Source organism: Tinamus guttatus, unplaced genomic scaffold (assembly GCF_059628265.1).
Source record: "Tinamus guttatus ecotype Peru unplaced genomic scaffold, ASM5962826v1 Tinamus_guttatus_pri_ptg000546l, whole genome shotgun sequence".
Lineage (NCBI taxonomy): Eukaryota > Metazoa > Chordata > Aves > Tinamiformes > Tinamidae > Tinamus > Tinamus guttatus.
The window spans coordinates 3,079,169-3,094,043 of NW_028289080.1; the positions used below are offsets into that span (position 1 = coordinate 3,079,169).

Consider the following 14,875-nt stretch of genomic DNA (forward strand, 5'->3'; position numbering starts at 1 on the left):
TTGTTTCTTTAATAGAGAAAGAAACATACTGTCAATTTGCATGCTAGTTGGAAAGTGATTGCCATTGCACAGTAGTGTTTTTGTGCATTAAAAAAAAATGTAAGCATGTGAATATGCACGCGCACACATGCACAAGCATGAACACACATTCCGCAGAGTCATTGAGAAAAGTCATTTCCAGGAGAATTCCGAACTCCCATGCTGCACACCATGTACTCCTCGTAGTAAAAAGGCTCCTCTGCACAGCGCTAAATATGCTAGTGCTGAATTGTTCCTGCTTTAACAGAGGACTGTTGTGTGTAGGGAATATTTAATTGATCTTTCCAGTAGCCCACATGTTCAGGTGGCCCTTTGACCCTTTCCATCCCCTCCCCTCATTCTGATCTTTCTGCTGTTGTCTCTGAGATTGCATGTTTAATGGGGTGACTGGTCTGCACTGCGAGTCAGGCAGGTTGGGAGAGTAAGATATCAGGCTGGGAGAGAGGGGATAGCGATCAGAGCTTCAATGGAGAGAGAGATTTCTTTGGGAATGCTTCCTCTGCCCTCTCTCACAACAGCTATTGTGATAATGGTACGTGCAAAAAAGATTGATGTGGTTTATCGAGGGAGAATGGTTTCAAGGACTCGAGTATTCAGCGGTTTTGTTGTCATGTAGTTTTTATTTCCAAAACCATAATCGCATCATAGCGTCTTCCTCCTCATGCAGATATGCTCATACTGCATAAGAGGTTATACGGGATTGCTGCGGTTACCAGGCATTGCAGATGACTTTGGCTAGGTGCACAACAGGGAAGATGCCTTTATTATGGAATAACTGTAATATTGATCTAAGGGGAACGTTTGTTCTCTGTGACTTTGCAGCTGGTTTTGTTTAATAAAAAAACAAATCGTGCAAAACATCTTTGTAAGGAAGCTAATTTCCATTGCTATCCTAGTGTGATGAGTAGACTCTAATCACTATAGACTTGCTCTACAAGGGTCAGAGGAGGAGAACTGGGAACTAGCAACTCTAAAGAGGAGGAGAGTCATTTTAAATTGCCTTCTACCTTCACGTTCTACTGTCTACACATTTGCATGCACAGCGCATCAGAGAGGTACAGATCTGCTGTCTGCCACATTTCCCCGGCAGTTCATCTGCCGCAGCTTTTGGAAATGTGAGAATATTCCCTCTGAAATATAACTAAGAAATACTGTAGTGCTGTCTAGATTAGGGGGGTCTTTTCGTTGTTTTTGATTTTTCGTAGATTGTTTTTGAAAGAGGAAGCATTGGGGAAGGAGTGCAAATGTAAACATTAATATATCTCTCCTGACAGTAAAATGGAAATACAAACTAACTTGTTTAAATTGTGACTTTCAGGTTAAATAAACTCGAAAATATCATTACATTAGTCAAAGGAAGAATTGAAGAAGTAGATCTGCCTTTGGAAAAAGTGGATGTAATTATATCTGAATGGATGGTAAGATATATGAATATTCTTTTCAAAACAGTTACTTTCAGAGGAAAGAAAATGCAGTGCTGTATTTCATTTGAAAAATGATTCTTAAAGTGTTGCTACTTCTACCCGAAATTTGTTCTGCTTGCAGAAGCATTTTTGAAAACACGGGAGATGTGATGACAGTCCTGTAGATGATACTGCAGTGTAGTTTCTGTTCCCTCTTGTTCCTGTTGTTTCAAGTACGGGTAAGCTGTTCTGGGAACAGCTTTTTATCTCTGGAAGGTGGTACTTTTGGCTGAGCAGCTACAGGCTCTGGGGCGGCCTCCCCAGCGCCGAGCAGAGGGGCAGGATCCCTTCCCTCGCCCTGCTGGCAACGCTCCTGAGGCGGCCAGGAGCCCGTGGGCCTTGGCCACGAGGGCACAACTCTTCAAAACTCTTTGTTTTCATACTGGTTCCCACTGTTTGAACTTAAAGATTTTTTTTTTCTTATTTAAGATCAATAATGAAAACTTTCATTTGAAGTGGTGTGTTTTTTTTTTTTTTTTTTTTTTTTTGGTGAATTTGGGGTGTTCAACAATCTGGGACCCATTAGATACGGATTCCTAGTATCCAGTAAGTTGCCAGGCAAATATAGAACTACTTTTTTAGCTTCATTTCATCTATGATTTTTATATTACCTATTTCAGAAGTGTACTAATGTTATGCCTCAGTTGTCTAAAGCATCTTATTTGAAGCACGAGCTTGGTATCTACTCTTGAATTCAGCAGTTTCAAAGCAGGTTTCAGTCATTGACACTGGTTGTTTCAAAGCAGTGCATTGTGCTTGGGGATTTCAGAGAGCAGAGGCTTTTGGCTTTTGAAATGTAACTGCAATTCTTACAGAGAGTTTTCTCCTCAGTTGCCTAATGTGTGCACCAAGGATTATGTCCCCCAAAACATCTTTCTTATTCAGGAGCCCAAGATCTGACTTTAAAGCTTTTAAGAGCTTAAGATGCATTGTAAATCTGTGCCCCTCATGATGAAATAGAGGATTTTGAAAAGCAGCTCATGTAAAGAATGAAGTGTTTAACATTCCCTGTTTCCCATTTCTGTGCTAATTTACCTTTAAATATCTTAATTATATAGCCATGTACATTCAACTAAATTAGGACTTTTAAATATTAGGAATTATTAATTAGGACCGTTAGCATTTTTATAGGTTGCTGCAGTACAGAGATAAAGAGGACAATGCAACGGAGGTAAGATTGATAGTGGGACACTGTACAAACTATTCCAGCACAGCCCGAGCAAAGCCATATTTTTGTCTAGATGCAAATAATTTACCTTTGTCTGGGTTTCTAGTGCTGTCCATTTTCACTAGTGGGTGAATTTCCCTTTGTCTTTCCTTTCCTGTGTGATACGCACTGGAGTGAAATCGCTCGCTAATATGAGAAAGCGCACGCTTGAAAATTGGTTGATTACTTGGTTGAGTGTTGCAAGTGCTAAGTGTGGGCGCCAAGAACCACCCAACATTTGTCCCCTTTCAGTTCTTCATTTAGAACAACATTCAGTAGGTGATTTCTGAGGATCATCCTCCTGCTTCTGTGAGTGCCCTGCAGCTTCTATGGACCTCTCTTCTCCCTTTTCTTTGACCTTTTGATTTGTTATCTAAAAATATCCAGGAGTGGGAGAAGCATCTCCAATATCACGTAGTGTGTAAGTATGTGCAAGAATCTACATACACATACAAAGCCAAATCATACTTAAAACCTATATATGCTCTCTCAGTAGGTAATAACTATTTGAAAGATGAGGAAGATGTGATGAGCTGCAGGTGATTCTTTTTTGTATCTGAAAGGCTGACTGCTAAAGATTAAGGTCCCCTTTTTAGACTACAGAGCCACCACTACCTGGGGAGCCATGTTGCCTTAAAAAAAAGGAACACACGGAGGCTAAACTGCAGCCTGTTCTTCTGTTTTTAATAATAAAATACTTCTGCTTGCTTGTGTTGTGGGAAGTAAATCTTCCCTTTTTTTTATAATTCAAATTATAGAATTAAATGAGTTGTGTGTACAAGCCAAGGTACAAATAAAAAGAAACAAATATTTGTATACGCTGCCTAATGGCAATCTCATGCAAACACAGTTCTGAGTACACATCAGTAATTTGTTTTTTGCCTGTGTGTAATGAATAAAATCCTTTCTCGCATAGTGATCCAGTCTACAAATGCCTTGGAAGTGTGCAAAGGCTGGGATTTTGACTGGAATGCCATGTTACTTGTATGCTTAGTGGGCAAGTACTTATGTTAGCATGACTTGGGCATACAGTAGACTTGTTCACAGGCTTTTTCACACTTATGCCCCCTCCCTGGAGGTATAGAATTTAAAGAAGCAATGATGTTTTGCAGTAATTAAGCAATTCTACATCCAGTACTTAAGTGTGAACGGAGAGCTGCTCTGCAAAGTGCTAAAACAGGTGTTGAGTGAAATTATTCGATTTTTACCATGTCAGGAGAAAAACTGTAGCTCTCGGTGTACACCAAGGTGGTTGTTTTATCATGTATATGTTTTTTTCTAGAATGCTAGGTGTTTTTTCCTCTTATGTAGCTAAGAATATAAAACTTAGTTGAGTTTGCTTGAAAACAAACTCTTTTTTTTTTCCAATTGGATAATTTTGAAGTGGTATCTTCCAACCCTTCAGGATATTTCTGCTGCTCAGGAGTAGGAAATGAAAATGTGTGTGTGTGTGTGTGTGTGTAAAATAATGGCAAATCTTCCCTCCTTTCTCTCCTCCCTTCCTTACATATTTCCATGATGGATAGAATGCAGTGATGCTTTTTTAACACTTATTTGCTATTTTCCCTTCAGTCCTGACCTTCCATTAACATTTGGAGCTGCAGTTGATGTATTTTTATAACACAGTAAAATATTTTATCTAGGAATTGAGGTATTTCTGCTTTTTTAATGCTGCATAGAGAGCGTACTGAAGTAGCTGAATACATTAGTTTCTTTTCAGAAGAGTAAGGGAATTATCTTTCATTGCAGGAAAATATTCATACGTTACCATTCACTATGCAGACCAGTGGAGGCAGCAGCTTCATTTAAGGAATTTCACCCCATTTTGACGCGGGTGAGGGGCGATGCTGGTGCTTCTGGGGCGTGTGGTGGGTTTTGGTAAAGCTCGCAGTATGGGCCAGTTGTTTGCCAGCTGCCTTGCATCTTGCAGCGGATTCAATATTGTGCCTTACTGCACCTCAAGTACCAGGCCACATCCAGTTGTGTAGGAAGAAAAATATAATAAAATGTGATTGCTGAATTAGGTATGTATTGCTTCTTAGCTATATCCTTACATGCTAAAAATTGTGCTGGTTCTTCAGACTGTGAACATGCTATGTCCCTTTTTTTCTCTATGAAGAATAGTACGCTGAATACTGAAGTGCTCTTGTTAGAAGTTCTTCCTATATGTAGGTTTTGCTCTCTTTGTAAAATGTTTCTCCATGGTTTCTGAATTAAAATAGCAGTGCATGATATGAAGCCAGAGAAGCTTCGTGAACCTTTTACAATACTGTTAAAACACACAAAATACAGAAATAGGGATATGTAATGGTATTGGCATGCCTCTTGTCACTGGACTCATGGGTATTTTCTATCGCTTGTTCCGACTTCTGTGCATTTCTGTTATTCTTTGAATATGTTTACATGGTTTTTGGCAGCTGGAGTACACTCCCCATAGCCTAGACCTTGGAAAGGTAGAAGTAAGAAGCCTTTCGTTCCCTTTGTAGGGAGAAGCAGTTAGCTTTTTAGCAGCAGGCGCATCGCATGGTGGCGTGACCCTTGAGGCGCACTGCGCAGCGAGGCTGCCCTGAGGATGTGCTGCCTTCCAGGTGTTTAGTTTAGCCATTAGCGAGGTGGAGTTGGTAATGTTCTGCTGGCCGGTTTGTCTGGTGGCCTCTCTTGGCAGCAGCTAATTGTGAGGGTGCTGATGCACATGGAAGAAAACCCCCAACTCGGAGCAGCGTTGGTGGGAAGGTAAGAGAGCCCCATGGCCTAACGGGGGGCAAACATGAGGTGTAATTCTCCTTCCAGATGGCACCCCTACAGGTGAGGCAGTGGCCTGTGAAATTACATTCTGAATTACACTGCAGATGAGCACAGCACAGGGAGCAAAACGCTTTGGTGTAGGTAATAAATGACTTAATTCACTACCAACGACAGTTTATATAATTTACAGGAACGTTGCAGAGCACTGAGGGGAATGGAGGACTAAGGAGTGAAGAAAACCCACAGTGCCCCAGTGGAAAGGCTAGGGAAAGCGCAGGGATTTAAGCAGTGTTTCTGGTTAGAAGCTTTGTTTTTGAGCTATACTACTTCGATTGACAAACATGGTGGATGACAGGCATTTTAGGCAGGAAAATAAATAATCTTTAAGATATCACTTATTATCTGCTAATATTTTTTTAATATATTGTTTAATAGGGAGAATTATGCTTACGTAGCTGTGCATTGCAATTTGTTTTAGCAAATCCATTAGGCACTGGCTCTTATTAAGATTTACAGGCAAATAACTTCTTAAACTCTTACATTTAATTGTATGAAGCTTTTGAGACAAAAAAGTATGGATGAAGTTTACGTGTAGATTGATTAGATATACTGCATGGATTAAAAAAATACAATGATTTGTCAATTCTTTCTCTTTTATTGTTCTGTTACAGGGATATTTCCTTCTCTTTGAGTCTATGCTGGATTCCGTTATTTACGCAAAGGACAAGTACCTGGCAGAGGGAGGCTCAGGTTGGTGTGCCTAATTCTTTTTAATAAATTTAGCTCTGGGGGAAAACTAAATGAACAGAGAGACTTAGAATACGCTATGCATGGATGAGGAAGCTGCCAGTCTAAATGAAATACGTTTCCATTAGTGGGAGCTTCAAGGCATTAATTTGCTCTGTGGGTAATAGAAGAGCACTAGCTGGGGCATCAAGGTTTCAGGATGATGGTATTTTTCAGAATAAAGGATATCTTATTTATTTGGAACTGCCATCTAAATATCTTTCCTACTTCTTCCCACAGTTCTTTTTGCCGCTCCCTCCCGGCAAAGAAAAATCTCTAGCAGTAAATGGAGGAACTTCACATTTAAAAATAAATACTTATTTTCCAAGACATTGTTTTCCTTAATGATAGTAGTTAGGGTGTAAACTAAAAGTGTTATTACTCAATTTCCAGCTGGTAACATTTGGAATGCTGACTATATTCTTCCTAGATCCTCTTACCAGCTTGGAAAAGAGTGTGTCTTGCCTAGCTGGGCCCTTAAGGATTTCTGGAATTGTTTTAACCAAGGTGCAGTGCTGGTTTTCAAACCTTTCCAAATCTGCAGGACTGCACAGCAGCTCTCAAGAAAGCTTTAATTCCCCTTCACCCCCAAATCCCTGTCTCTGCTTTTTTAGCTCCCAATGCTTGAAATGGAGTTTTAGTATCGATTTTTAAAAATCAATTCAGAAAGCTAGCAAATAGCAAATACATGTATGAATCAGGTTAATGCCTTTGGCCAAAGGACTGAGCTGGGAGCAGTAGGAGCTGCGCTGCCCTTCGCAGTTGGTTTCACACCTCCTTACTGCGCATTTGTTCCGAAATGGCAGTACAACAACCCTCATTTCCCTCAGGCTTTCATTTACCCCACGGAGTGGTGTAACTTAGCAGTTCTTACACTTGGGTGCGTTTCCTGGCCTGCCTGCGTCTTCAGGATGCCTTGGCAGACTCGGGTGCCTTCAGGAAGCCAACCTCAGTCTTCGTTTCCTTTCTTCAAGCCCTGCATGTGCTTAGTGAAACATGTGTTGCCACCTGGTTGTGCAGCAGTCCGTGTGTGCACATCCAAAGTGTCATCCAGAGAACCCAGAAGAAAGTCTGAAGGACGGTTTGCATTGGCAAAGCATTGACATGGTGCTTGTGATCTTGGATTATATTGACAGAGTTCAAGTTAGTGGCGTATGGGGAGTGTCAATGCTTCAGAAGCAGCTTAAATGGAATTATGCACATGCTGAAATGGATCCAGATCTGTGTGTCGGGCTAGCTTGTTTCATTGCTGATGGTTACCAACGTTACATATGGCCTCCAAAATATATTGTTTCCCCCCCAAAGTATGTTTCTAAGCTAGTAAGCGGGGTAGTATACTTTATTTAGAATTACAATATAGATTTTGGCTTAACATATTGAACTGTGAATTCTAGTATTTCTTTCCAGTTCTGAAGTATTAAAGTGTTTCAACTTTTACTGAGCCTTTTGTGTATTCTGACTGGTGAGTGGTGGAAATGGGTATTGTTCAAGATAGGAGGAGGATCTTACCATTAAACAAAAAAAGTTGAGAGATCTGTTGAGATTTTTTAAATGTATTTTAAGGGTTGATAGAAAAAGGAATTTGAACTGCATACCTAATATTGCTGGCAAATAACTTCCCATAAAATCACTTGCATTGTAGATGGATGCTGTACCCTAACACATTGGGTTAGGAAAGGAAATATGTAAATGGCCAAAGAAGATAAAGGGGAAGGAAAAGCTGTCAACAGAAAGGAGAACAATTTTTATTCATTCCATCTCTGAGTAAGCTACTGCAGAGAGAGAAGACTGGGAAGGAAATGGGTTGGGTGCTTTGGACCTGGAGAGAAGATGCATGCGGAGGACACATGAATTCAAATGTGGGAAGCCCCGTTCCTTAACTAGGGCAGTGGCATTGCTGCCGCTCAGCGTGTTTGCTCTATCCCTGTGGGAATATAACCTTTCTCTGCATGGCCAGAGAAGTGAGGAAGAGGCTTTAACTCTGTAGCAGTGCGTTTTACCCTTAGGCAGCTTAGGTGGCTTCGTCTTAAGCAGTGCACGAAGGGCCGTAATTATTTATTACCTGCGTGATGCTGTTTTCCGCACTGCTTCTGCGTGGTTTTTCGTTTTGCTGTCAGTATTGTATTTCACGTGGACTTTTCCAGTCGCAGTCGTCAGGGTGTTTCTGCCTTCCTTTGTGCTAACCCTGCACGTAGTTAGCTTCGCTCGGCTGCCCTAACGCTGGGATGAAGTACCGCGTGCCCGCGCTCCACGGTGCTTCCCAGCGAGCGAGAACAGGAACTGTTTCACATTGGCTTGTAAAGAAGCCACATATGCAAGCAGGGTAGCACCGTTTGCATGCTAGAACCCTTAGAAAAGCCCTTGAGCAACATGATGGGAGTGTTTTGCTTTCAGCAGTTAGAATACTCCAGTCAGGTCTCGCATGCAGCTGTGGTGAGCCCTGCGTAGGGGTGTGCCTATCCCAGTGCAACAGTCACCCTGTGAGGTTGTAGGGAGGCATTTTATGTTTATTTCATTTTGTTTAGCTAGATTTTTTTTTAAACCTCTGTTGAAACTGACTGGAGCTTGTGCTTCTAGGGTCCACTGGCACCAGTGCAGGTTTGCTGGTGCTACAGAGGCATGAGCTAAGTTGTTTTTTTCTGGTTTGAATTCTCTGCTGGGGAGCAGCCTGCTGGCTCTGCAGCATATTTAACTGTTTGTGCTCTATGAATCATCTAATGCTTTATTTTTTCCCCCCACCTTTTTTTTTTTTTTTCCTCTTTTTCCCCTGCCCCTCTGCCCTTCCACAAAGCACACAGTCACTGTTTACCTGAGGTGCTGGCAGTTGCTACTTTTGTTCCAGCTTGCAGGGCAGGTAAATACCTGTCCCGGAGACTCCTGCCAGAATTGCCCAGGGATCAGTTGAAATTTAGTCAGACAGACGCTTTTAGGGTATATGTGAATAGCATCAGATCTGTGGGCATGCCCAGATCCTGCTGAGTCGGATGGAAAGCTCCTTCCGAGGTGAAGTCTGCCTCCTGCATCTGCTCTCAAGTTTCATGTTGTCACAAGCCACTTGGTACTGTCTCACAGTAGGGACCATTTAAAAGCTGAGCAAGTCGAGAGGAGCAGCCTTTCCCTGCGCAAACCTTTCAGGGACCGAGCTGGAAAGAGAACCTAAATACCCACGTTTGTGCCCCGTCCATCCTATCGTGGCTCCTGTGACTTAATCTATGACACAGTGACGTGGGTGATGCCAAACTGTGTAGCGTTATACCGTAAGCAGTATATAACAGTTTGATTTGGGAACATCAAACCTAACTGTTCTTGCTTGTTTGCATCAAAATATTGCCAATATTCACCTTGGAGTTATTTCTGTGCATCCAGAGGCTTGTTGAGTAAGCCTTTGGTCCTGAAGCCTGAGGCATTACGAAGGGGTAATGGGTTTCCCAGCTTATTCTGGTTACCACGTGAGCTGTTACTAGTGACAAACGATTTCTGGGCACTGAGTCGAGAAGGACACAGATGTCAAAACTGGGAATCGGTGAAAGCATGGCCGACTACCTGCTTTTGTCTAATCAGCATTTTCCTCATTTAACCCGTGAGGAGGAATAGTTACTGAATTACAGCTTTAGTCAGGGGTAAAAAAAAAAAAAAAGGTGACAAGTTTGTCAGGACAACAGTGTTGAAAGAACGGGGGGTGCTTTATTATTTCCCCCCCCCCCCCCAAAAAAAAAAATTACAAAATGCTTCTGTATTTAGATGGTTCTGACAGATACCTAGATCAACATATACATTCTAGTCAAAAATCAATATGATGTAGATGTCTAGATGCATTTGGGTCTATAAATGGAGAATTTGATACTCTGCTGGTTGTAGAAATCGCCTTTCTATCTCTGAAGTCAGAACAAGCTTTGGATTTTTTTTGCTGTTGATCAGTATTGATCCGGGGTATTTGTATTCGTGACACCTTCCGTGGTGACACCTTCTCATGAACAGTGATGCTGTTACCAGAGTAGAGGGCAGAAATTAAATTCCAGTGTCTACTCTTTTGTGGAACTCCACAACTAAAGAAAAATAAATAAAGAAAAATAAAGAAAATAATCGTCTTTTACCAGAGCAGAAATAAACTCTTTTATTTGTTCTTTTAAGACACTAATCACTTAAAAACAAGAAGAATAACTCTTAAATCTTTCCTTAGGTATGTCAAAAAGAAAAATTTGCTAATCTATTTCTTGTTGTTACAGTTTATCCTGACATGTGCACCATTAGTCTAGTAGCTGTGGGGGATATGAATAAACACATGGACAAGTTAGTTTTCTGGGAAGATGTATATGGCTTTGACATGTCTTGCATGAAGAAGGCAGTAATTCCAGAAGCTGTTGTGGAGGTGCTGGATCCAACCACGATTATCTCTACAGCCAGTGTCATTAAGGTACCATGCTTTTAAAACTGATAGTAGTAAGATTTTTTTAAAGTTTAATTTTTTTCCATTCCTTGTCTAAAATACATGCTTATTCAGTACAGAGAAAATGTATTTAACTTGAGCATCTTCCAAGTGAAAGAAATGTGATCAGGTACTCCATGTGAGTACTTTGACTTGTGTTTGTTACTTTTTAACCAAGGTTTAGTTCATAATGAAGTAGACTCTTTTCCTAACATGTCTCTTCTAGATTTTTTTTCTATCCAAAACCAGATTTACCTGTTTTTTAGTGACTGGAATGATGCATAGTTGAAACTCCTACAGGAAAAACTCTGGAGCATACAGTCTGCCCTCCTTTCCTTCCCCCTTCTCCTGAGCGAGAACGCTGAGTTACAGGAGAGCTTATGTATTTCTGTGTAAAGTTGGCTGATTTTTAGAGATCTGTTGCTGGAAGATCATTCACGTCCTTCCCATAGCTTCATCAAACAGAATGGCTTCTGGGACTGGAAAAACAGCAGTAATCACGGAGTTCGTTTTTATGCTGACTCTGTGTTGTCTTTCCATAGCAGTTCATCTTAGGCAAGAAGCTTTTCTCTGTGGCCAGGGTTTCTCTTTGTACACGAGTTTAAGAACACTGAAGTGATGAGATTCACATCCAGAGCACTGATTTCAAAGTCCTAAGAACTTTCCGCTTAGTAATGGCTGGAACAGTTCAGATCACATGAGAGATTGTATTTTCTCACCGTCAAAGTTATCCTCAGATATTTGAACTCTTAAAGCGATGTAAACTTATTCTATAATTTCTTTAACCTACAACTTCTGTAACCTGATTGGTTAAAATAATATGCCTGGAAATTGATGGTCATAATTACAGGAGTTGTCCTGTGAGTGTTAGTCTACTCAGGAGGAATTTGCTGGCATCTGCCAAGTTCTTAAATTAAGGTTGGATGGTAGAGCAGCAGTGGCTTAGTTTTGGCTCAGAGGTATTGTGCTGCAATGGCATTTTAGCTGTTCATATAGTTACCCTTCTGCATTAAGAAAGTTAGGGCTGTTGCCCTTCGGTGGGAACCGCTGCCTGTTAGGTCAAGATTTAGTTTGTGATTAGATTAATTCCTGTGCTATTGTGTAGAAGGAAACGGTGTGTCGTAGCTCGCTGCCCAACCCCACACCATTCTGAGGTAGGTCCCGTCTCCCAGTGCAGATGCTGCCTGTTGTGGTCGGTTATCACCCTGCCCGCAGGAGCAGCAGCAGCTCAAGTGCAGTTTTTTCTTAAAGCAGTCCGTCCTGATGCAAGTTACTGTTTAAGCTTTTCCAGTGGGTGATTGTGTTCCAGAAAAGAGTCAAAATGGTTATTGGAAGTCAAACATTCAAACATAAGAAATACACTGATATTTTCTTTATTTGGATAACCGATTTGGTTGTCTCAGGCATCTCTCATTTTTGGGGGGACTTTTTAATTCTTAAGTAAGGAATAAAGAATCCTAGACAACTTTTTCAGGATTCCTGAAAAAAATGGAGGATTTCTCAGGACCAAGATGTCTTTTAGTCTCACTTCCTGCGCATCGTTTAAAGTCTGAACGCGTATCTAGAATTTTTCTCTAAACTTCCATGGGCATCTGTCATTACCAGTGCTTTACATTTTATCATCCTAACGAGCTGATGAGACTTCCTTTGTGGTTAGTGGAAAGAAATGCATACTATGGGACTGGAAATATTAGGCCATAAAGAGCCCTGTTCCTATGAATGTATGGAATCTATACTTGCCAGGTAATGCTTTATGCCCCTTTTATAGGTGCATGCTGTTGTGGGCCCAGTGCAGGTATGTGTGCTCTGTCATCGTGGAGCAGTGCAACGACCTGCTGTGTTCGATGGTTTTGTACGTACTTGGTTTCAGTAACAATCATGTTTTAAAATAATCAAAAGCCAGCGCATCTTGCTCGGTTGTACTGTAACTCTAGCAAACTATGAAAATTAATGAGTGGAACAATAATAGTGTTATAGGGTAAACAGTTTTAATCAATAACTACTCCACATAACAAATGGGTTGTATTTTGAGGGAAACTTCTAATATGTTCCAATTTATCATCGGTTTGTGCAGAAGATAGTTGAGTGTGCTTGGTCAGATGAGATGCTCCTTGTTCTGAGTAGTCTGTGATGTAACTGCGGGATGTTATTCCCTAGAGAAAGAAAAGGCATCATAAATAAATGACAACATGTATACGATGTTTGCAGTGTTGTCTGTCAGTGCTTGAGCTGCAAAGATGCTTCATATTCTGACATACCAGAAGGTTGTGTCTGCCACCGAGGTACTTGGAAAGGCTGGAGAAACAGGAGACAGAAAACCTAGGCAGTTCAGCAAAGGGCAGCAGAGAGTCCAGCGCTTGGGGAGCAGAAGCTGCGTGCACTGATATGGGACCATGGCAAGTCGTGTGGGATGCAGCTCTGCAGAAGAGGAGTCAGGGTTTTTGAGGGACAAGCTGGCCACGAGGCAGCCATGCGTTCCTGCAGCAAGGAAGGCCAGCAGCCTCCTGGACTGCATTGGGAAGAGCATTGCCAGCAGATCTAAGGAGGCTGGTTCCTGTGCCGGGATCCCAGCTGGAGTGCTGCGTCCAAGCCCTGCGCTCTCCTGGCCATAGTGCAGGGAGCCCCGAGGAGGGCCGTGGATGTGAACGAGGGGTTGGATCATCTGGACGTGAGAAGAGGCTGCGAGATCTGGGGCTCTTCAGCCCAGGTCAAGGGGGATCCTCGCAGTGCGTCAGGAACTGCTGGTAGGATGTGAGCAGGACGGAACCAGACTCTTCTCAGTGGTGCCCAGTGTCAGGGAATAGGCACAAATGGAAATACACGAAACACATAGGAAAGAAATTCTGTTTAAACATAAGAAAACTTATGTTTAAACCCTGAGGGCAGTTAAATATAGGGAAAGTTTGCCCAGAGAGGTTGCAGAGTCTCCCTTTATGTATCTGTGTAAGACTTGAGTGGGCAGCAATCTGCTGTAGTTGACCACACTTTGAGTACGGGGCTGTGTGATCTTCAGAAAACTCTTTCAACCTGGCCCATTCTGTGACAAGTAACCATCTAACCTGGCGAATTAAAGAATCCACTATTGGAGTGTCTGCTTATTTGGGGATGAACCGTTTTGGGTGCCTGGTCGAATCATATTTAAGGCTCTTCTCCCCACTTTTGAAGGGCTGAATTGGTACTGCCTTGAAAAGTTTTTGTTGAATCTCAACAACTTAGGAAGCTTAACCAGCCAGAGATCTGAATTTTAATTTAGCAGTTTTATTGAGAGAATTGTATTATTCCTTTCAATAGCGTATCGACTGCAATGCTGCATCCATCCCCGATTTGGAATTCTCCGAGGAATTCACTCTAACAGTTACCACGAGCACAAGGTGTACGGTAAGGCAGTTGCTTTTATATATGATCAGCGTGACGTTGGACTAACAGACAGTGCTTTAATTAAGCTTCATTTATCATCAATCCTTTGCCTCGAAGTGCTTTTCTGCTTTACAGAGGTGTGCAAGCTTTTTTTGTAAAGACAAATGATTGTAAACCACCATAATAGTAGTATGATACAATACAGGTAGATGGGAAAGGGCCAAGGTCTTGCTGTTGGTGTTACTGTTGGTATTTTCCCTTGTTCTCTGTCCCAGTCTGAAATGCAAGTTTTTTGTTCAGACATATTTTATGCTTGCATTGCTCAGTTTGAATTTAGGTAAATACACACTCATGCTACTCTTTTTTTTTTTTTTTTTTTTTTTTTTTTCCCTGATTGTTCAGTATCTGGTAGCAATAAGAAACTAGAGAGGAATGTTGTTTTTTTGGATGAGTAGAAAGTTTCTTCTGTTTCTTTCTGCAAATGCCTATGCAATTTATATGGAATATTTTCTGTTTCCATTTCTGAAACATAAATCGCTGAGTGATGGAGGTTGGAGGGACCTTTGGAGATCATCTCCAGCTCCTCTGTTTGAGCAGTGTCACCTAGAGCAGGCCCAGGAGTGTCTGGACAGTTCTGAACACTTCCAAGGTCACTTCCGAAGTCACAATACTTCCTTTACCTCTTCTCCCCTCAAGACTGGAATTTTTCCAGCTGTTTTCTTGGGTAGTGTAGTAGGGCGAGTGGATTAAATGCCTCAATTTGTATGAAACTCCCTGGAGGAGCTATCACGCTTTTCCTTCCCGCTTGTACCAATCTGTCCTACATTTTACATATATGCTGTGTTTTAAGGA

The 14,875-nt window shown here is 41.6% G+C and overlaps 1 protein-coding gene across 1 annotated transcript in view; it reads left to right on the forward strand.

Annotated features, from left to right (window-relative positions):
• PRMT3 (protein arginine methyltransferase 3) overlaps positions 1–14,875 on the forward strand; it is a 40,838-nt gene that overhangs the window by 13,824 nt on the left and 12,139 nt on the right. Inside the window, exons 9-12 of the mRNA XM_088534181.1 lie at positions 1,358–1,457; positions 6,126–6,204; positions 10,467–10,654; positions 13,958–14,044. Of these exons, the coding sequence (XP_088390307.1) occupies positions 1,358–1,457; positions 6,126–6,204; positions 10,467–10,654; positions 13,958–14,044 (454 nt within the window). The remainder of the gene's footprint in view (positions 1–1,357; positions 1,458–6,125; positions 6,205–10,466; positions 10,655–13,957; positions 14,045–14,875) is intronic.